Source organism: Chinchilla lanigera, unplaced genomic scaffold (assembly GCF_000276665.1).
Source record: "Chinchilla lanigera isolate Chin_1 unplaced genomic scaffold, ChiLan1.0 scaffold00011, whole genome shotgun sequence".
NCBI lineage: Eukaryota > Metazoa > Chordata > Mammalia > Rodentia > Chinchillidae > Chinchilla > Chinchilla lanigera.
In genome coordinates this window covers 35259583-35274689 of record NW_004955412.1, presented here as the reverse complement: position 1 = coordinate 35274689, position 15107 = coordinate 35259583, and the positions used below count along the sequence as shown (strand labels likewise).

Sequence of the window (15107 nt, the reverse complement as noted above, 5' to 3'; positions counted from 1 at the left end):
GGCATGGTTTTACTTCAGAATGGCCCCAAAGTACATGACTAATTCTGGCTATCTTATCACAGTTATATTCTTAAAACTGTTCTAGCTGATGATCAGTTACTGCTATTAAACTCTTGCCATGCCTGAATTAAAATTTAAACTTTACAGTCAGCATATACTGTAGGAAAAAATCTGGTGTATATAGGATTTGGTCCTAGTGTGGTTCTGGTATCCTCTGGGGGTCTGGAGGTATATCCTCACCAACAAGGGGGGATGCCACTGAATGATACACTTATATACTAAAAGTGGTAAATTTTGTGTTATGTGTATTTTCATAGCAAAAATAAAATAATTATACCCAGAAAAAAAAGCTGAGTGTTCCATTTCCAGGCCCAAGAGTGCCTCTGAGCTATGTTCTCAGAATTATCTTCATCCTGCGCCCACCCCGCCTCCACCCTAATTTACAGCTCCACCTGTGGAATCGTCACAGCAACACCATCTTCCCTGCAAATCTAGGCTAATAACTTCCAAGCTTCTGGATTCTTTCACTAATAGGGCTGCCACATCTAGTAAATAAAACTATAGGCCACTCAGTTATATTTGAATTTACAATGACTTTTCTACACACAGTGTATACTTTTTAAAAATATAAATATGGTTTATGCAATATCTTGGGTGTATTTATACTTTAAAAATTATTCCTGGCTTATGTGAAATTCAAATTTATCTGAAAAACTTTGTTTTAACTGGCAGTTCTCTTTATGTGTGCTGTGAACATTCTAAACTATTCACTCAAGAGCAATTTTTATTGATGTACTAATTTTTTATTGATGTATTAATTTCTCAGTGTTACTTTTCATGGTTTTACATAAGCAACTAGGTTAATTATTCCCACTCTTGTTTTTTATTGCTTCCAATTATCACATAAAATATTAAGATACTTTCCCCCAAAAGAGTCATTTTAACATGTTTGTTTTGAATAGTAAACGGGTACCATGCAGTACCTTTCCGGTAGCAGAGGTAAGTACCCTGAAAAGTCATCAGCTGGCATTCCATAACCACAAAAAGCCTCACAGACCAGGGCCTGGCCACACATGTAGATCTGAGCCATGGTGCCATTAGGACACTGACAGATGAGTGTTTTCAGTTATCAGTCACCTCCTCCACTCATCAGTCATGGCTCTGGCACCACATGAAGAAATGTGAGTCCTCACACCTCTCTGTCCTTTTAGGACTCGCTGAGACACTGGGGAAGTGTATCATTGTGCTGGGAAGAACTGTAGGTCCTGGGACCTGGGAACTCATCTAAGATGCCCAACACCCAAAGAAGGACAGGTAAACACCAAAGAGTGCATGGGCTCTTACCTGCAGTGGCACCACACGGGACATCAGGTGATCAAAATAAAGGTCCACAGCCTCAGTGAAGCCCTGGTAAGTTGTTCTCAGCTTCATGCCAGGGTCTTGGAGCAGCCAACTTGGAAACAAAAGGGAAAGGAAGGGGCACTGGCATTGGGCTCTGGGGCTTTGCCTCAGCATGCTGGTGGTGCAGGAGAAGGAAGCAACTTCAGAGTGCTCAGGAGTAAGCCTGAAAAGCAGGCAAGGAGGTGTATCCACCCCACCACCACCATTTAGCCACAAGTTAGGAGGCCATACACAAGGACTCAGGGCCCATTTTCAGCGTTTATGCTACAGTGCCCCAGCAAAAGGGTAAAACCAGGTTAGGAGTCACTGGGCCGGGAGGACACAGAGCCCACCTTCCGGGTCACTCAGACAGTGAGCAGCTGACCACAGTGAGGGACGGACACATTCGCAGGAGCCACATGGCCCTGCAGAGCTCAGCCCTCAGCAGAAAAGCACCATATATGCTTCCCAGTCCACCTGCAGTGAGCACAAACCCCTGGGGGAGCACAGCACCAAGCCTCGCTCCAAAGCTGGAGTCAGAGCACTTCCTTCTCAGGGGCAATCCTGAGGAAGCATACTCTCTAACACATGGCTCTGAGGCTTCTCTTGCCTCAGTAGAGCCGGAAAAGCAATGATCAGTGTTGACAAACCATGAAGAGGAGGTGGGGTCTCCAAGCCTGACCCCACATTCAGTGTTCCCCCAAACAGGCCTGGTTCCTCACTCACATAGGAGGCTCAAAGACCCATTCGTGAACAGGCAGGTGTCACACACGGTAGGGATCTGAGGCCAGAGCTCCCCCTGCTTCTTGGTTAATACTGCTAAACCCTGTTGTCCTCCAAGCCCGGCTCTGGCTGAGCCCAAGGAAATTGCTGACCATGGCACCCAGATCTCTAATCCGCAGGGAGTGAGGGCACAGCTCTGGCTGCGTTCACAGCCTTCCCCAGGGCATGGTGACAGCTCAGAGAAGTGATCCTGGATAATGCAGAGATGGAGGCAGAGGCTGAGCCCCGGAGGGCAGGGTGGGTTACACTGGAAACAAGAGTGAAAACAAGCCAGGGGTACTGCTCACGCTGTGGGGAGACAGTGCCCTGGAAGGCTCAGCCTTTTCCCCTCAAAGTCTAAGTACAGGGTGAGGCTGGGAAAACTTACATCTATAACAAGAATATCTTCTCACTGGAAAATAATAGCCACACAGATGAGCATGAGGAGTGAATATGGTCCCAGCTGATTCCTGTCCAGACCTCTCCTCCAGCCATAGAATACTGACTCAGCACAGTGCGTACACTTAGGCAGACTGGACATCATGAGATTTCAAGATGAAACAACAGTAGCTTCTGTTATACTTTATCAAAATGCCGGGGCATGAAAAAAATGGTTGGTAATATCTCTAAGAAATAGACAAGGCAGGTCTGATTTTTTCCTATTTTGTACTCAGGGAGAGGAAGGTCCAGAGCAGGGGGAGAAATGACCTGCCTGGGGTCCCAACTCCACAGTTGGCCCAGAAGCATCAAATGCCTCAAAATGGCCACCTCCCTGCTGTTCCCTGCTGCTTGCCACATGCATTGATGCACCAAGGTTCTACAAGGGCAGTAAGTACACTGTTCAAAAGGGCTCCTTGTGTGTGCCACTTACTCTGAAAAGGAAATTGAGCACAAAGATGGAAACTGTACCTTAAAAATCTAAATTGAAATCTGTGAGTATTTGCTCTAGAATCTAGATACGTCCAGCCACCCTGCAACCTCTAACATCCCAGCTCACCTGGGCAGGCCCCCGAGGTCGATCTCAGCACAGATGTATGGGCCTGGGCGCAGAATCACCCACAGCCCAATCTCAGCAGCCAGCCGGACAAAAGCCCTGGGAGGGAAACAAAGTCAGCCATCTCGTGATGGTCCACAGGGAGGCTGCATGGGGAGGGAGCCTGTGCACCTGACAGGATCAGCTGCCCATTGCCCCTCCCTCTTACAATGAGGGACACTGGGGTGAAGGAAGGTCAATCCCACCTCAGCAGAGCAGGGAGTCCTCATACCCTGGGTTTGCACTGACTCCCAGCATCAGGCCCATCCACACAGCACCTCTGGTGGAGTAGGGCTTCAGACAGGGTACAGGGTGCCATAGCAGTGAATCAGACCCTAACAGCAGCCTTGCTAGCCCAGAGAGCAGCCTGTGCTCTGCCCCAGGTGACTGAATCCCACTGCAGAGGGAAGGGGGACCCGAGGCTGCAGGCCTGGCCCAGGGTGAGAGACCCCTGCTAGGGTGTATCTGAACCCTGGCCATAGAGCCTCCCACAGTGCCCTGAGAACCATGCCCACCCCAGTACCCCCATCATCAAGGCAGATATGGACATCCCAAGGATCCCAAATCCACCCCAGCAGCTGCCTCTCTGCCACTGTCCCTGGGCCAGGTCACAGAGCAGCAACACAACATACTCCAGGTCCAGGTTCCCAGAGAAGTCGAATTTGCCTCTTTCTGGCTCATGGAGGTTCCATGGGACATAGCTGCAGTAAAAAAATCAGAGGCAAGAGCTTGTCATCCATTCCACTTTACTTCTAGATCATCTTTGTTTTTAAACTCCAAAACACAATATATGGCTGCAGATGTGCTTTTTAATGGCTTCAAGACTACACCAAGAACAAACTGAACAGATCTGGCAATCATTGAGAATCCAGTGCAAGCCCCAGAAGAAGAGCATCTCATCCCCTCAGAGAGAGGGAAGGTCAACTAGATTTGTGCAAAGCACTAGCCATGGCATAAAAGATCACACTTGATGACCACAGATCAAGTAGCCACCTCATCCCTCATCAGAGAAAGAAATAACAGAACAACAGAAGTAGGGTAGGAAGAACCTCATTTTCAATACTATTTTTATCAGAGCATCCAGATTTCCAAAACTTGGAGCAAAAGGGACTCCAAAGAGAAGATAAGGATCCACAGTAAGCTGGTAAAAGACGCCAACCCAAGAGAAAGAGGGAAGAAGTTAGGTGTGACAGTGAAAGGCTCTGGTCTCCGCTCCCTGGCAGCCCATCACTGATCTCTCACTGAGCCTTCGCCCATGCAAAGCATATTCACAGGGGAAGGGAGGCTTTCTGGCTCCCAATTCAAACTGAAGGTTCCACACAGACACAAACACAGACTGTACTGCTTTGCTAAAGCAGAATGCAAGGCCTGCAGTGCTGCCGTAAGTTGACGAATCCTGAGAATTTACCCACATTCTTTCAACAATGCCAACATTGCTTAGAACTTTCTTATACCTCAGGAATCACCTTCAAAGACCGCTCATAAACCTCCCCCAGAAAATCCATCTGCTTGCTTTAGAATTACCTATTTTTGCTGAAAACTGATTAATCTAGCCCGTTAACCCATTTTATCTGTAGAGGCACAGTCAAATATCTATTGGTAATTTTGATTTTTAAAAATCCAAGAAAAGATCAAGATTATAAATAAGACTACTTTTTAAATGATTTGCATATTCACCATTTCACTGTGTGTCACTGCCCCTGCACAAAGGACGGTCCCACAAGAGGAACACTGGAGCCTGCTGACAGGCACCTGCTCAGCCAGCAGCCCCGAGGAAGATTACACTCATCCACTATAGAAACTTGGGTGAGGAGTTCGTCTATTAGGAACAGGAAAAAGCAGCAGTGTGTGCACCCACAGAAGAAAGGCCATGTAATGACAGAAAAAACAGAGAAGCCCTAGGAAAAACAAAACATATTGACGCCTTCAGCTTGGACTTCTAGCCTCCCCCAAGTAGGGTGACAAAATAAATTTCTGTTGTTCAAACTGCAACAATAAATAAACAAATACATATTTACAGTTTCTGAATTACCTCCCACATCTACACTAACTTCCCTCACTGTATTCTTTTGCAAACATTGCTATTTTGGTTGCTCTAGAGCAGTGATGGCAAACCTTTTAGAGTTTTCAATAACAAACAGCCCTCTATTGCACTTGTGCCATAGGTTTGCCACCACTGGTCTGGACCTTATATCAATTTTAGGTCTTTTCATGCCCATCGGTGAGAAGAGAGGATGAGAAGAGAGGGAGACTCTTACACTGCAGACCTAGGCAGAGGACTTGGGCTGGGTCCTCCTATCTTTTTCCTTCGGCAGACACCCAGAGCCCCTACTTGGTAACCAGGCTTGGCAATAGGGATGAGCATGGCACTCACGTGGTGAGGGTATTCAAGCCACAGGCTTTCATCTTGAGCAAGCGGTCCCTCCAATAGTCCCTGGGCACACGGAAATAGTGTATGGAGCCCCCGAAGATCCAGAAGGTTGTGTCCTCCAGCATAAAGTTTTGGCCTTTGGCCTGCAGCCCTAATCGCCGATGTTGAAGCCCCATCAGGGTGCTCCAGTCCAACCTGGAAAGATAAAAGGCCCTCCTGGAGCCTAGGAGATCCCTGCAGTAGTGAGCAGGGTGCGGGAGATCAGCTTCCTCTCCTCCTTCACAGACCTGCAGCCTTCCTCTCTGAAGAGGGCCTGCTCCTAGGGTGGCCAGCAAAGTTCCCCCCTCTGCCTTAGCCAAACCTTGGAAGGAGTCTTTCTTCAGCATCACTCACAGAGCTGGACCAGGCTGCAGGGGAAGGGCAAGCTGACGCAGTCAGGAACAAGACAAACACAACGCTCAACATGAAGACACTTGTGCTAAAAGAGAGGACGAGGCAGGGTTATACTATGTGGGAAGGGGCTGCTCTCTAGAGTGGGGACTCCAGAGCAGCTATAGATCACAGGCTCCTACCATCGCCAGCTGTTCTAAACATTAAAGCAGCAGCTACTACAAACAGTACCTCCGAGCCCCCTCCTGGTCACAGCTATCCGGTTTGAGACGCAGATACCTGGAAAGACCATCTAAGTTAAACAGCATCACTTCATTAATAAAGTTTCCAGGTCTTAATTACTTTTGGAGGTCAACCTTCAGCTAAAGATGACCCAGCATGACACACTCCAGGAATAAGCATGTCTTGGTATCTCCAAGGCTGGCCCAGGAGAGCTGCTCTCAGCGACTTTGTGGTCCTAGAATTCTCACTCTCATCTCCACCTAAGTGCCCGAAGGCCATGAGGGAAAGCTGGCAGGAGCAGCTGCAGGGCTGGAAATTTCCAGCAATGTGGTTTGGGGAAGTTGGGGTCAAAGAACAAGAGCATGACAGTCCAGGCAAGAGCAAGTTTTGGTGGAACCTTCCTCCTCGGCCCCTTTCCTTACAGCTCTGGACACTACAGGGCATGTTGTAGGGCAGGGATCCCCAGAATAAGAAGTCCTTCTGGCCCTGATAGCCACAGACGGGAGCAGCATGCTGAGAGGGTTATGTTGCCAGCCATCACCAATCACTTGGAAATTTTCTGAGGCCACTCATGGGCAAAGACAATTCTCTTTTACCTGCTCCTTCCTACTTCTCACAGCCCCTAGCCTTGAAACACACAAAAGCTACAGAGCTATGCTTCTGCTAGGTCATCTGTGAATAACTGATCACTTTTTCCTTTCTCTAAAGGCAAAAGTTCTATGTTCCAAGTGACATGCAAGTGACATTTTAGGACTCAGTTCTCCCAAAATACCACATGTGGGGAGTGACAGCAACACACTATCTGGAAGTGAAAGGTCTGGGCATAAATCTCCGGGTAATGCAGTCACTCAGGATTAACGACCCCAGCTTGTGGAATTGCCTTCCTGCCTCTGTGAAACAGGCGGAAAGACTGAATGCTCTGCATTGTGTAGTGAAGGAGCTTATCACTATCTGAAACAAATTTAGGTGAGCATGCTTTTGCATATTACAAGAACAGCCGCCGGGTGTGGTGGCACACGCCTGTAATCCCAGCACTCTAGAGGCCGAGGCAAGAGAATTGCTGTGAGTTCGAGACCAGCCTGGGCTACAAAGTGAGCTCAAGTCCAGCCTGAACTGCATAGGGAGACCCTGTCTCAAAAAAGACAAAAAAAAAAAGAACAGCCTCAGTGGGTTTTATGTCCCTAATATGGAGTAATCCCAACCCCTCCATTTTCCCTGTTTTAGCACACAATATTTTATGACTTTGTAACAGGCTACCTTTGTATAATTTCTGAACTTGTACAATAAAGGATTCTATACACTGAAATCCTATTTTCCTATGAAACCCAGGCCCTTGGCCAGGGGTCAGCCAACTCCAACCACGAGCCAAATCCTGCCTGCCTTGTCTCTATGAGCCCTGCCAGCTGAGAATGGATTTTGCTTTTGTAAGTGGCTGAAAATAATCAGAAGAATAATATTGTGGGGCTTATAAAAACAACATTAACTTCACATTTCAGTGTTGATAAATAGTTTCACTGGCCCACTGCCACATCCACCATTCATGGGCAGCTGCTGGGGGCAAGGAAGTAGCTGCAATAGAGATTGAATGGCCCACAAAGATGAAAACGTCTACTATCTGGCCATTTTCAGGAAACCTTCAACCCTTGTCCTGGCAGATGAAGCCCCATATTACTCAAACAAGGCCCCAAGGCCCCCACTGGTCCCGTCTGGGCCTTCTTGTAACTAACCCTGTTCTCCCCTCGACCAGCAAGCACCGGACCATTTTAGCTTAGTCTGAGATTTCCCACACCTCTCACAGTTTTCCCCACACCTGTTCCAAAGAACACACTCTGCTTTCCTGCCCAGTTCTGCCTGCCTGAAGGAACCCCCAAGCTACCCCATGCCTGCTGGGCCTGTCCCAGGCTGGTGCAGATAGGAACTGGATGGGCAGATTATTTTCTTTAAAACAGGCATTTTGTCAGTCTGACGGTAAAAATGCACACACGTAATCTCATGATTTATAAGGTAATGATAATACAATTTGGTGATCACCCCACCTGGTAGCAATCTTGATTCTCTGGTTAGAACCCTCAAAGCACAATCTCTAGTTCTTGGCCAAAGTGCACATCACTCATTACGATTTCCTCTTAGAGGTGTAAGCACCTCCCTTTCCCCACAAGGCTGGTGTAGAGATGGGACTGAGAGCTCCGTGACCCTTGTGCCAAAACAGTCCCTGCTGGGGATAAACCCACTGATCTGTGCTGCCACTGCTGGCCAGTGTAGGCCAACTTGTCCAGGCATGGTCAGCAGGCTGCAGAGTATCTATATCCACTGCTTTTTAGACAAGCAGAAACTCAGACTTATCCAAAAACTGCTGAATCAAAATCTGTACTTTAATCAGATCCCCAAGGTTACAGCTTCAGAAGAGCCTCTGAACCTTCTCCTTCGATCTGTGTATATGTTGTCTCTTTGAATGAAGCATCTCTTTGCTGGTGTCTACATCCTACCATTTTCTAGATTTAAAGAAAATTGCTTCTTACTTCTTATCAAGAGGCAGGAAATAAACAACATAAACAAACCAAAAAAGCTAGCTCTTAGAAAATTTCAAATTCTAGATAATTCAAGTGTTCCCTTTCTGGGAATTTTCTGGCAGGTTATTAGGCAAAGCTGTCAATAACTTAATAAAAGGAATGAAATCAGTAAGAAAACGAGCACAATAAGCGTTGGGTTTCTCTAGGGCATTCACTGTGAGGAAGGAGATGATGCTAGGTACAGCTTCATGTATCAAATGACAAAGCACCATGCAAATGGTTATTAAATGTTAATCATGATCATTAATAGTAATGATCATGATTAAGAATAACCCCATAATTTCCTGGTAATTAACTCAGTGATAATAAGGAAATATCAATGGAATGGTTACATCTGGCTGGTTTAAAAGTCAGAGGGACTCTGCTCGTAGGTCAGGCTTGTGCTGCAAGAGGTAACCAAACCCCAAGAAACCTGGGCACTTCAGCAGCTTTGTTTCAGTGAGCAGTTTAGGCAAAATGACAGATTCTTGGATAAAGCCAGGGTTGCCTGCTTTCCTTGGAGCAGGAGTTTATATAACACTTTCTTCTGGAATTTCTGCTGTTTCATTTTGGCTTCGTTTCAGAGAAGTGAGGGCTGGGGATGTAGCTCAATGGCATAAGCACTTGCCTCTCAAGCTTGAGGTCATGAAGTTGATTCCAGGTACAAAAAAAAAAAAAAAAAAAAAAAAAAAAAAAACCAGAACCCATTTCAGAGAAGTGACTTCTTTCTCCCAGAAAACACTGGACAGCTGGGCCTTGGCTGCCACCCTGCACTATGCCCCCCCACCCTTGGGTACTCCATGGGGCCATGCTGTGTCCCTCCAGAGAGGAAAGGGTAGGCCTCAGAAGCCTGGCCAGACATGAGGACTGAGTTTTACCTCCCTGGGGCTGCAGTATAGGATCCAAAGATTGGGCCAGGAGGAATATTTTGAAGCTGAGGAGTTCAGGGCACAGCCTAGGCCAAATAGTGAATTGTTGCCTCCTTAACCCTCAAAGTACACCATCAAGGGTGCAAAGAACAGGGCTGGAGTCTGCTGGGACTGAAATACCCCCAACCCTACAATTTGGGAAGTGAGACTGGTGAGGAAATTGGACTTTGTGAGAGTCAGTAACTGAATTGGAATCTTTAGTGTTCTAAGTAGAATTCTGCATTCTAGATTCATTCACATGAAGAAATTTCTATGTGTGTTGTCTTTGGAGTAGTTTACCATACCTTGCCAGTAATCTACCTCATCATAGCAGTAATGATCAGTGCCCTGGTATTCTGTGATGCTGTACTTTCACTATGGGGAAATAGTCCATTGGGGGCCTCACAAATAGAAAAATTATTGTACCACAGCCTAGACAGAAGTGGAAAACTATTAGATAACACAAAAAGAGCTCTACTGTCAATAACAAGCCTCATCTTGGAGATGTTTTGAAAGTCCCATGGGAATGACTTCATGAAACAGGAAAAAAGAGGAGGTAGCAAATTTTTTTTAAAAAAATCTATTGAGCTGGGCACAGTGGTGCACAACTGTAACTCCAGCATTCTTCAGGGCTGAGACAGAGAAATCACAAATTTGAGCCTAACCCAGGCAACTTAGCAACTTGGCAAGACCATCTCAAAATAACAGTTTTTAAAAGATTTATGAGTATAGCTCCATGCAAAGGGCCAGACTCAAATCCCCAGTACCAGGGTTTGGGGGGGACCTCTTCTCATGGGACTTATCTACAAACACATAAATAAGAGATAAGCTAGTCCACAGAAGACCCAAGCAGTCTATATTGCCTTCCACATACAAATTAACAGAATCTCTTTCCTTAGACTACAGAGTTGAGCTCAGAATCTCCATTACACTGGGCCAACAGAAGTGGGATGTGCAGTGTTGGAAAGGTCTATCAAGACTTAAAGTGAATATATGTTATGGTCAGCAATTCTACTTACAGAAATAGATACAACAAATACTTCTCCCAACTTTGTTTACTTTAGTAGCTGAAAGATTGTAGCAAATAATTCTTAGCAGTAGATGACTGTTTCAATAAATTATATATCTTATGGGCAAATGGGACAGGAGGTATAGCTATCAGTGACCACCTCTTGGTGGGGGGGAGGTGCCCAGGCTCCAGAAGTGGGAGTTTCTTTCCACTAGATCCTCTTTATCTTTAGATAGCCACCAGATTCATTTATTACCTACTTACAAGTTACATTTTTAAGGACAATGCCATTTGTTCCTGAAAAAACAAAAGCAACCCCACTATTCTGCTGAATATCTGAGTCCAGAAGCAGAACCAACTAAGAGCCTCCAATGGCTGAAACCGACTCAGACATATCTACGTCCTTACCCAGAGCCTCTAAAAACACCCTCTCCTTCTATCCCCAGAGAAGTGCATGGAAGGAGAACTTTTCTCAGTATGGTCTTCAATATTCAGGGCAGGTGTTTTAAGCAAATGATAGAACTGCTTGGAAAGGAAGAAGTAAATGGCCCTCATCTGGGAGAGCCCCACTTCAGCTCTGTCCGCAGCTCGTGGGGAAGGAGGGTAGAAGACAGCACCAGAGCTCCAAAGGGCCTTTCAGGCAATATTCTGAGAACTCTATTGCCAACTCCAGCATCTCTGGAATTCTTCTACAGAGCAGCACATGAGGTGATATAATGGAACTCTGAGTCATCTCAGTAAAGACTGGGTACTTTTATTTATTTCATTTGCTACTTCCTTGACCTAAGGTGGGAACAACATTTTGGCCAACTTGCTGCTATTTCTGCTGCCAAGGCTCTGCAGCTCTTGACTCCTAATCTTCTTGGTGGCCAAGATCTTTTAAACACAAATTATACCACTAAAGTCAGCATTCAAGACAATCCTGGTCTCCCTGGATAGATGGCTAGCACAGTCCTGTACCAATCCCAGTGCTAACTCTGTCTCCCCTGCACATGGTGGCTCAGACATCTCACCTCTCCCACACTTGGAGCTTCTGTCCAGGTAACTCTGTTTCATCACCACCTACTGAAAGAGACACTTCCAGACATTGAAAACATCACCACCAGAAGATGAAAGGGCTAGCATTTAAAGAGTTTGAATATTACAGGGACTGACTCAGGCCTCAAGCAGAGTAGAGACTCCGAGCAGGCAAAGCTCATAAAATCAACACCTCTCTGAAGCTTAGGAAGAAGGCACAATTTGTCCGAATAGCATCGGAAGACAGCCTATGATCTGGGTCAACAATGACCTGCACAGCTAACCTCTCTACCTTTACCAAGGAGAAGTACAACAGGTTCTTCCCTTTTCTTTTCTACAAGGAAAGCTCAGGGTCATGATTCCAGACAATGGCAGTGTGGAAACAGTGAGTGACATACAACTCAGAGAAGAAATGAACCTGTCTTTGAGGAGCAGGGTGCTGGCTGCCTACTGGAGGCTTTCCTCTCTTTCCACTTTTACCAGTTAAAATCTCAGGTATGTGAGATGCAGAGATGACTGAGTTATTGCTCAGTGATGCATTTATATTAAGGAAAACAAGCCCACTGGAAACCATTCCTTGATCATATCAAGCAGGCATTCTCATGTTCATGAAGTAGAAGGAGGAAAGAGAAGGAATGACATCTTGCTTAAAGGCATGCTGGACACATGCCTCCCAAAGTAATATGCTCTGTGAAGGAAGCCAAACAACAACAACAGCAGCAGTAACAAAAAGGTGTACATTCAGTTACATTTCTGTAAAACTCTAGAAAATGCAAACCAATGTATGGTGGCAGAAAGCAACTGACTAGCGGTTGCTGGAGGGTGGGGAGCAGGGGTGAGTAGGAGGGAGGAGTGGTAAAGGGGTAAAAAAGTTGGGGGGGCTAATGGATATTTTCACCATCTTAATTGCGGTGGTAGGTTCTGAGCTTACCAAACTTTATATGTTAAGTATCAAAACTTACCACACTATATGTTAATTATGTACAATGACATGACAACTATATTTCAATAAAGGTGGCGTTTAAGGAAGACTAGTGTTCAAGCTTAAAAATCTAAGGTTGAAATAAATTCTCCCCAGAAGTCTACTGGCCCTATTATTTCTTGTATATGATACCAAACTGTTCAGACTGACCATGAGCCAACCCAAGGGAAAGCCTGTGGAAAAAAGAGATGCAACAGCCAAACCCCTGCTCCCCAGCTCCCTCCAAATACCTCCTCAGGAGTCCAGGAGAAGCGCAGATCCTGACGATGACAGGGCTCTACAGAACTGTGAGCTTCTGTGCGGCCTGTGTTCCACCGGCCACACATTCCCCAACAACAGTGGGGAGCGGTCACCATCTATGACTCAGTTAATGACCCAGTCACAGCTGTGATGAGGCAGGAAGAGGAAATACACTATGATTTCCTCCAAGTTGCAGGAGTATTAGAATAAATACAGTTGTTGGTATCCAGCCCAAGTCGGACAGAAGGAACTGGGCAGAAAGCACCCAGGCAGAGATACAATCAAAAAGATTCACATTCTAAAGGATCCTTCAACACAGCCCAAATTTGGTCCAGAGCTCCTCTGGCCTGCTGAGAAAGAAGGGGTGGCAGCAACAAGAGCTTTACTAGTCACATCAAACCTATCTCCCAGGCCTGAGTCACAGCTATGTATCCTCTGTTGCCATCCCAGGCCACACATGAGGCCCCAGCCTGACTCCTACAGTGGCCACCTCACCTAGGTGGGGACATGTTTAAGTCACCTGCAACAGGTCAGGCTTCCTCATAGTCATCAGGTGCCTGACAGGCTCCTACCCACAACTTTTCAGGTGTGTTCTCTGGCTTCCCTCAGGCCCTTGTGCATAGCCCTCACAGTGACCTGTGTAGGAGGCCTGAGACAGCAGCTACTCCTGATCAACAACAGGCACACAGCAGGCTACCTGCAGCTCCCTGGAGCCCCAGCACCTGGGCAACCTGCTGCCTCTGCCCTGAGACTGTTTGGGGAGTTGCATCAGCCTTGCTCCTCCTTGCTGAGCATCCTCCAAGAGGATGGACCAATCTCAAGGGGGAATGGGAGGGTTACAGCTGGCAGCCCAGGTGGGAAAAGTCCTCCAACAACTGGAGAAACGAAATGCCTCCTAAGTTTTCTGGACCCTAGGGTGAGAAAAGATCCATTTCTTCTCTCAAACAATATTTATGTCATCCTGTCCACTTCAGAAGCAAATAGGGATGTAAATCTTGAAAAGGAGTTACATGTAAGGAATTTCTAAATGTGCTCTTATGGCAGCAAAAACCTTTATTTCCATCGAAAATGAGTGTCTCCTGTGGAAGTTTGGAGGAATGAAGAAGCAAGATGGAAAAGCTGCTGCGGGGTGTGCTCCTGTCACCAGTTCCAGTGGCCCAGCCTTCACCTCTTCAATAATGTCCACTGCAAACGCTCCTTGCTGCTGGTCTGCTTCCCAGCAACCCGGGAGGTTTTGAATATGGAAAGTGCCAGGCATGGACCTAAAAGATGGTGAGGGCTGCAAGCTCCTATAAATAGATACAGTTTAGAAAAACTCAAGCACAGCACCCAGAAAACTTTGACTTGTCCAAGCGGTGGGTAAGTCATTCTATCCCTGAACCCCACCACTTGTCAGAAGCAGTATTTGTGAATGGGAGGAGGGAGTGAGCTAGTAACCACTGAGGGGCGGAGAGAGGCGACCTTATTTATCAGTACTAGAGAGGCGCAAATAAACCAACCGCACAGTACAGCGAAATCTGCTATAACTGGCGCTGGGGCACTGCCCTCCCGAGACAGACCCTCAGCAGGCTTGGGAGGGAAAGTGCGGGCTTGGGAGATGAGTAGAAGGGAGTCGGGCGTGGGGACCTTCCGACAGGGTCTTCCTAGAGCGCGGGGAGCCCCACATCACAAGGGCTGAGGAGCTGAAGGTCAAAGCACAGAAGCTTGGGGACTCAGGACAGCGGCCGGGGTCACCCAGGTCTGGATCTCCAGCCGGATCCGAGCGCCTGCAGGCTCCAAGGGACTAGGGGTGTTGGAGAGCTCCAAGAAAGGTGGGCTGGGCTGTCTGCCCCGGGAACTAGGGGTCGCAGCTTGCACTGGTCCAGAGCCCGAGGTGTGTAGGGCTGGGGCGTGCGCGGTCCCGCAGGTGCTGGGCGTCTTTCTCTCACCTGCGGAGCACCAGGAAGCTCAAGACGACCAGCAGCAGGAGTCCGAGTGTGCGGCCCGGCCTCCGCCGGAGGCTCCAGGTGCTCATCCCGCCTCGGCTACACTCGGATGCGGCGATCCACTCCAGCCCGCACCGGAGCGCGAAGCCCGGGCTGGGGGTGGAGGGGGACCGCGGGCAGATCGCCTAGGCGACCGGCCAGGGCCTGCCCGGCCCACTGGCGCCCATTGGCTGTGGCCTGCGACTGGTCCCCCCCAACACCTCCGGCCGAGGATGAGTAGCGGCGGGGCGGGGTCGAGGGCGGGACGCGGCTGGAGGTG

At 47.5% G+C, this 15107-nt stretch overlaps 1 protein-coding gene across 6 annotated transcripts in view; it reads right to left on the bottom strand.

Moving 5' to 3' along the window:
* The window catches only part of LOC102004261 (beta-galactosidase-1-like protein 2), a 33030-nt gene extending 17972 nt beyond the window's left edge, over positions 1-15058 (bottom strand). For 2 of the 6 annotated variants that reach the window (XM_005378599.1, XM_013511245.1), the window contains exons 1-6: positions 14792-15058; positions 5908-6024; positions 5550-5741; positions 3808-3876; positions 3140-3235; positions 1345-1453 (exon numbers count right to left, since the gene is read on the bottom strand). In XM_005378599.1, coding sequence (XP_005378656.1) covers positions 1345-1453; positions 3140-3235; positions 3808-3876; positions 5550-5741; positions 5908-6024; positions 14792-14877 — 669 coding nt within the window. In that variant the 5' untranslated portion in view covers positions 14878-15058. Of the gene's footprint in view, positions 1-1344; positions 1454-3139; positions 3236-3807; positions 3877-5549; positions 5742-5907; positions 6025-12853; positions 12961-14791 lie in introns of those variants that run through there. The other 4 variants (XM_005378600.2, XM_005378601.1, XM_005378602.2 and 1 more) reach the window with 4 other exon arrangements.
* Positions 15059-15107: the final 49 nt, after the last annotated feature.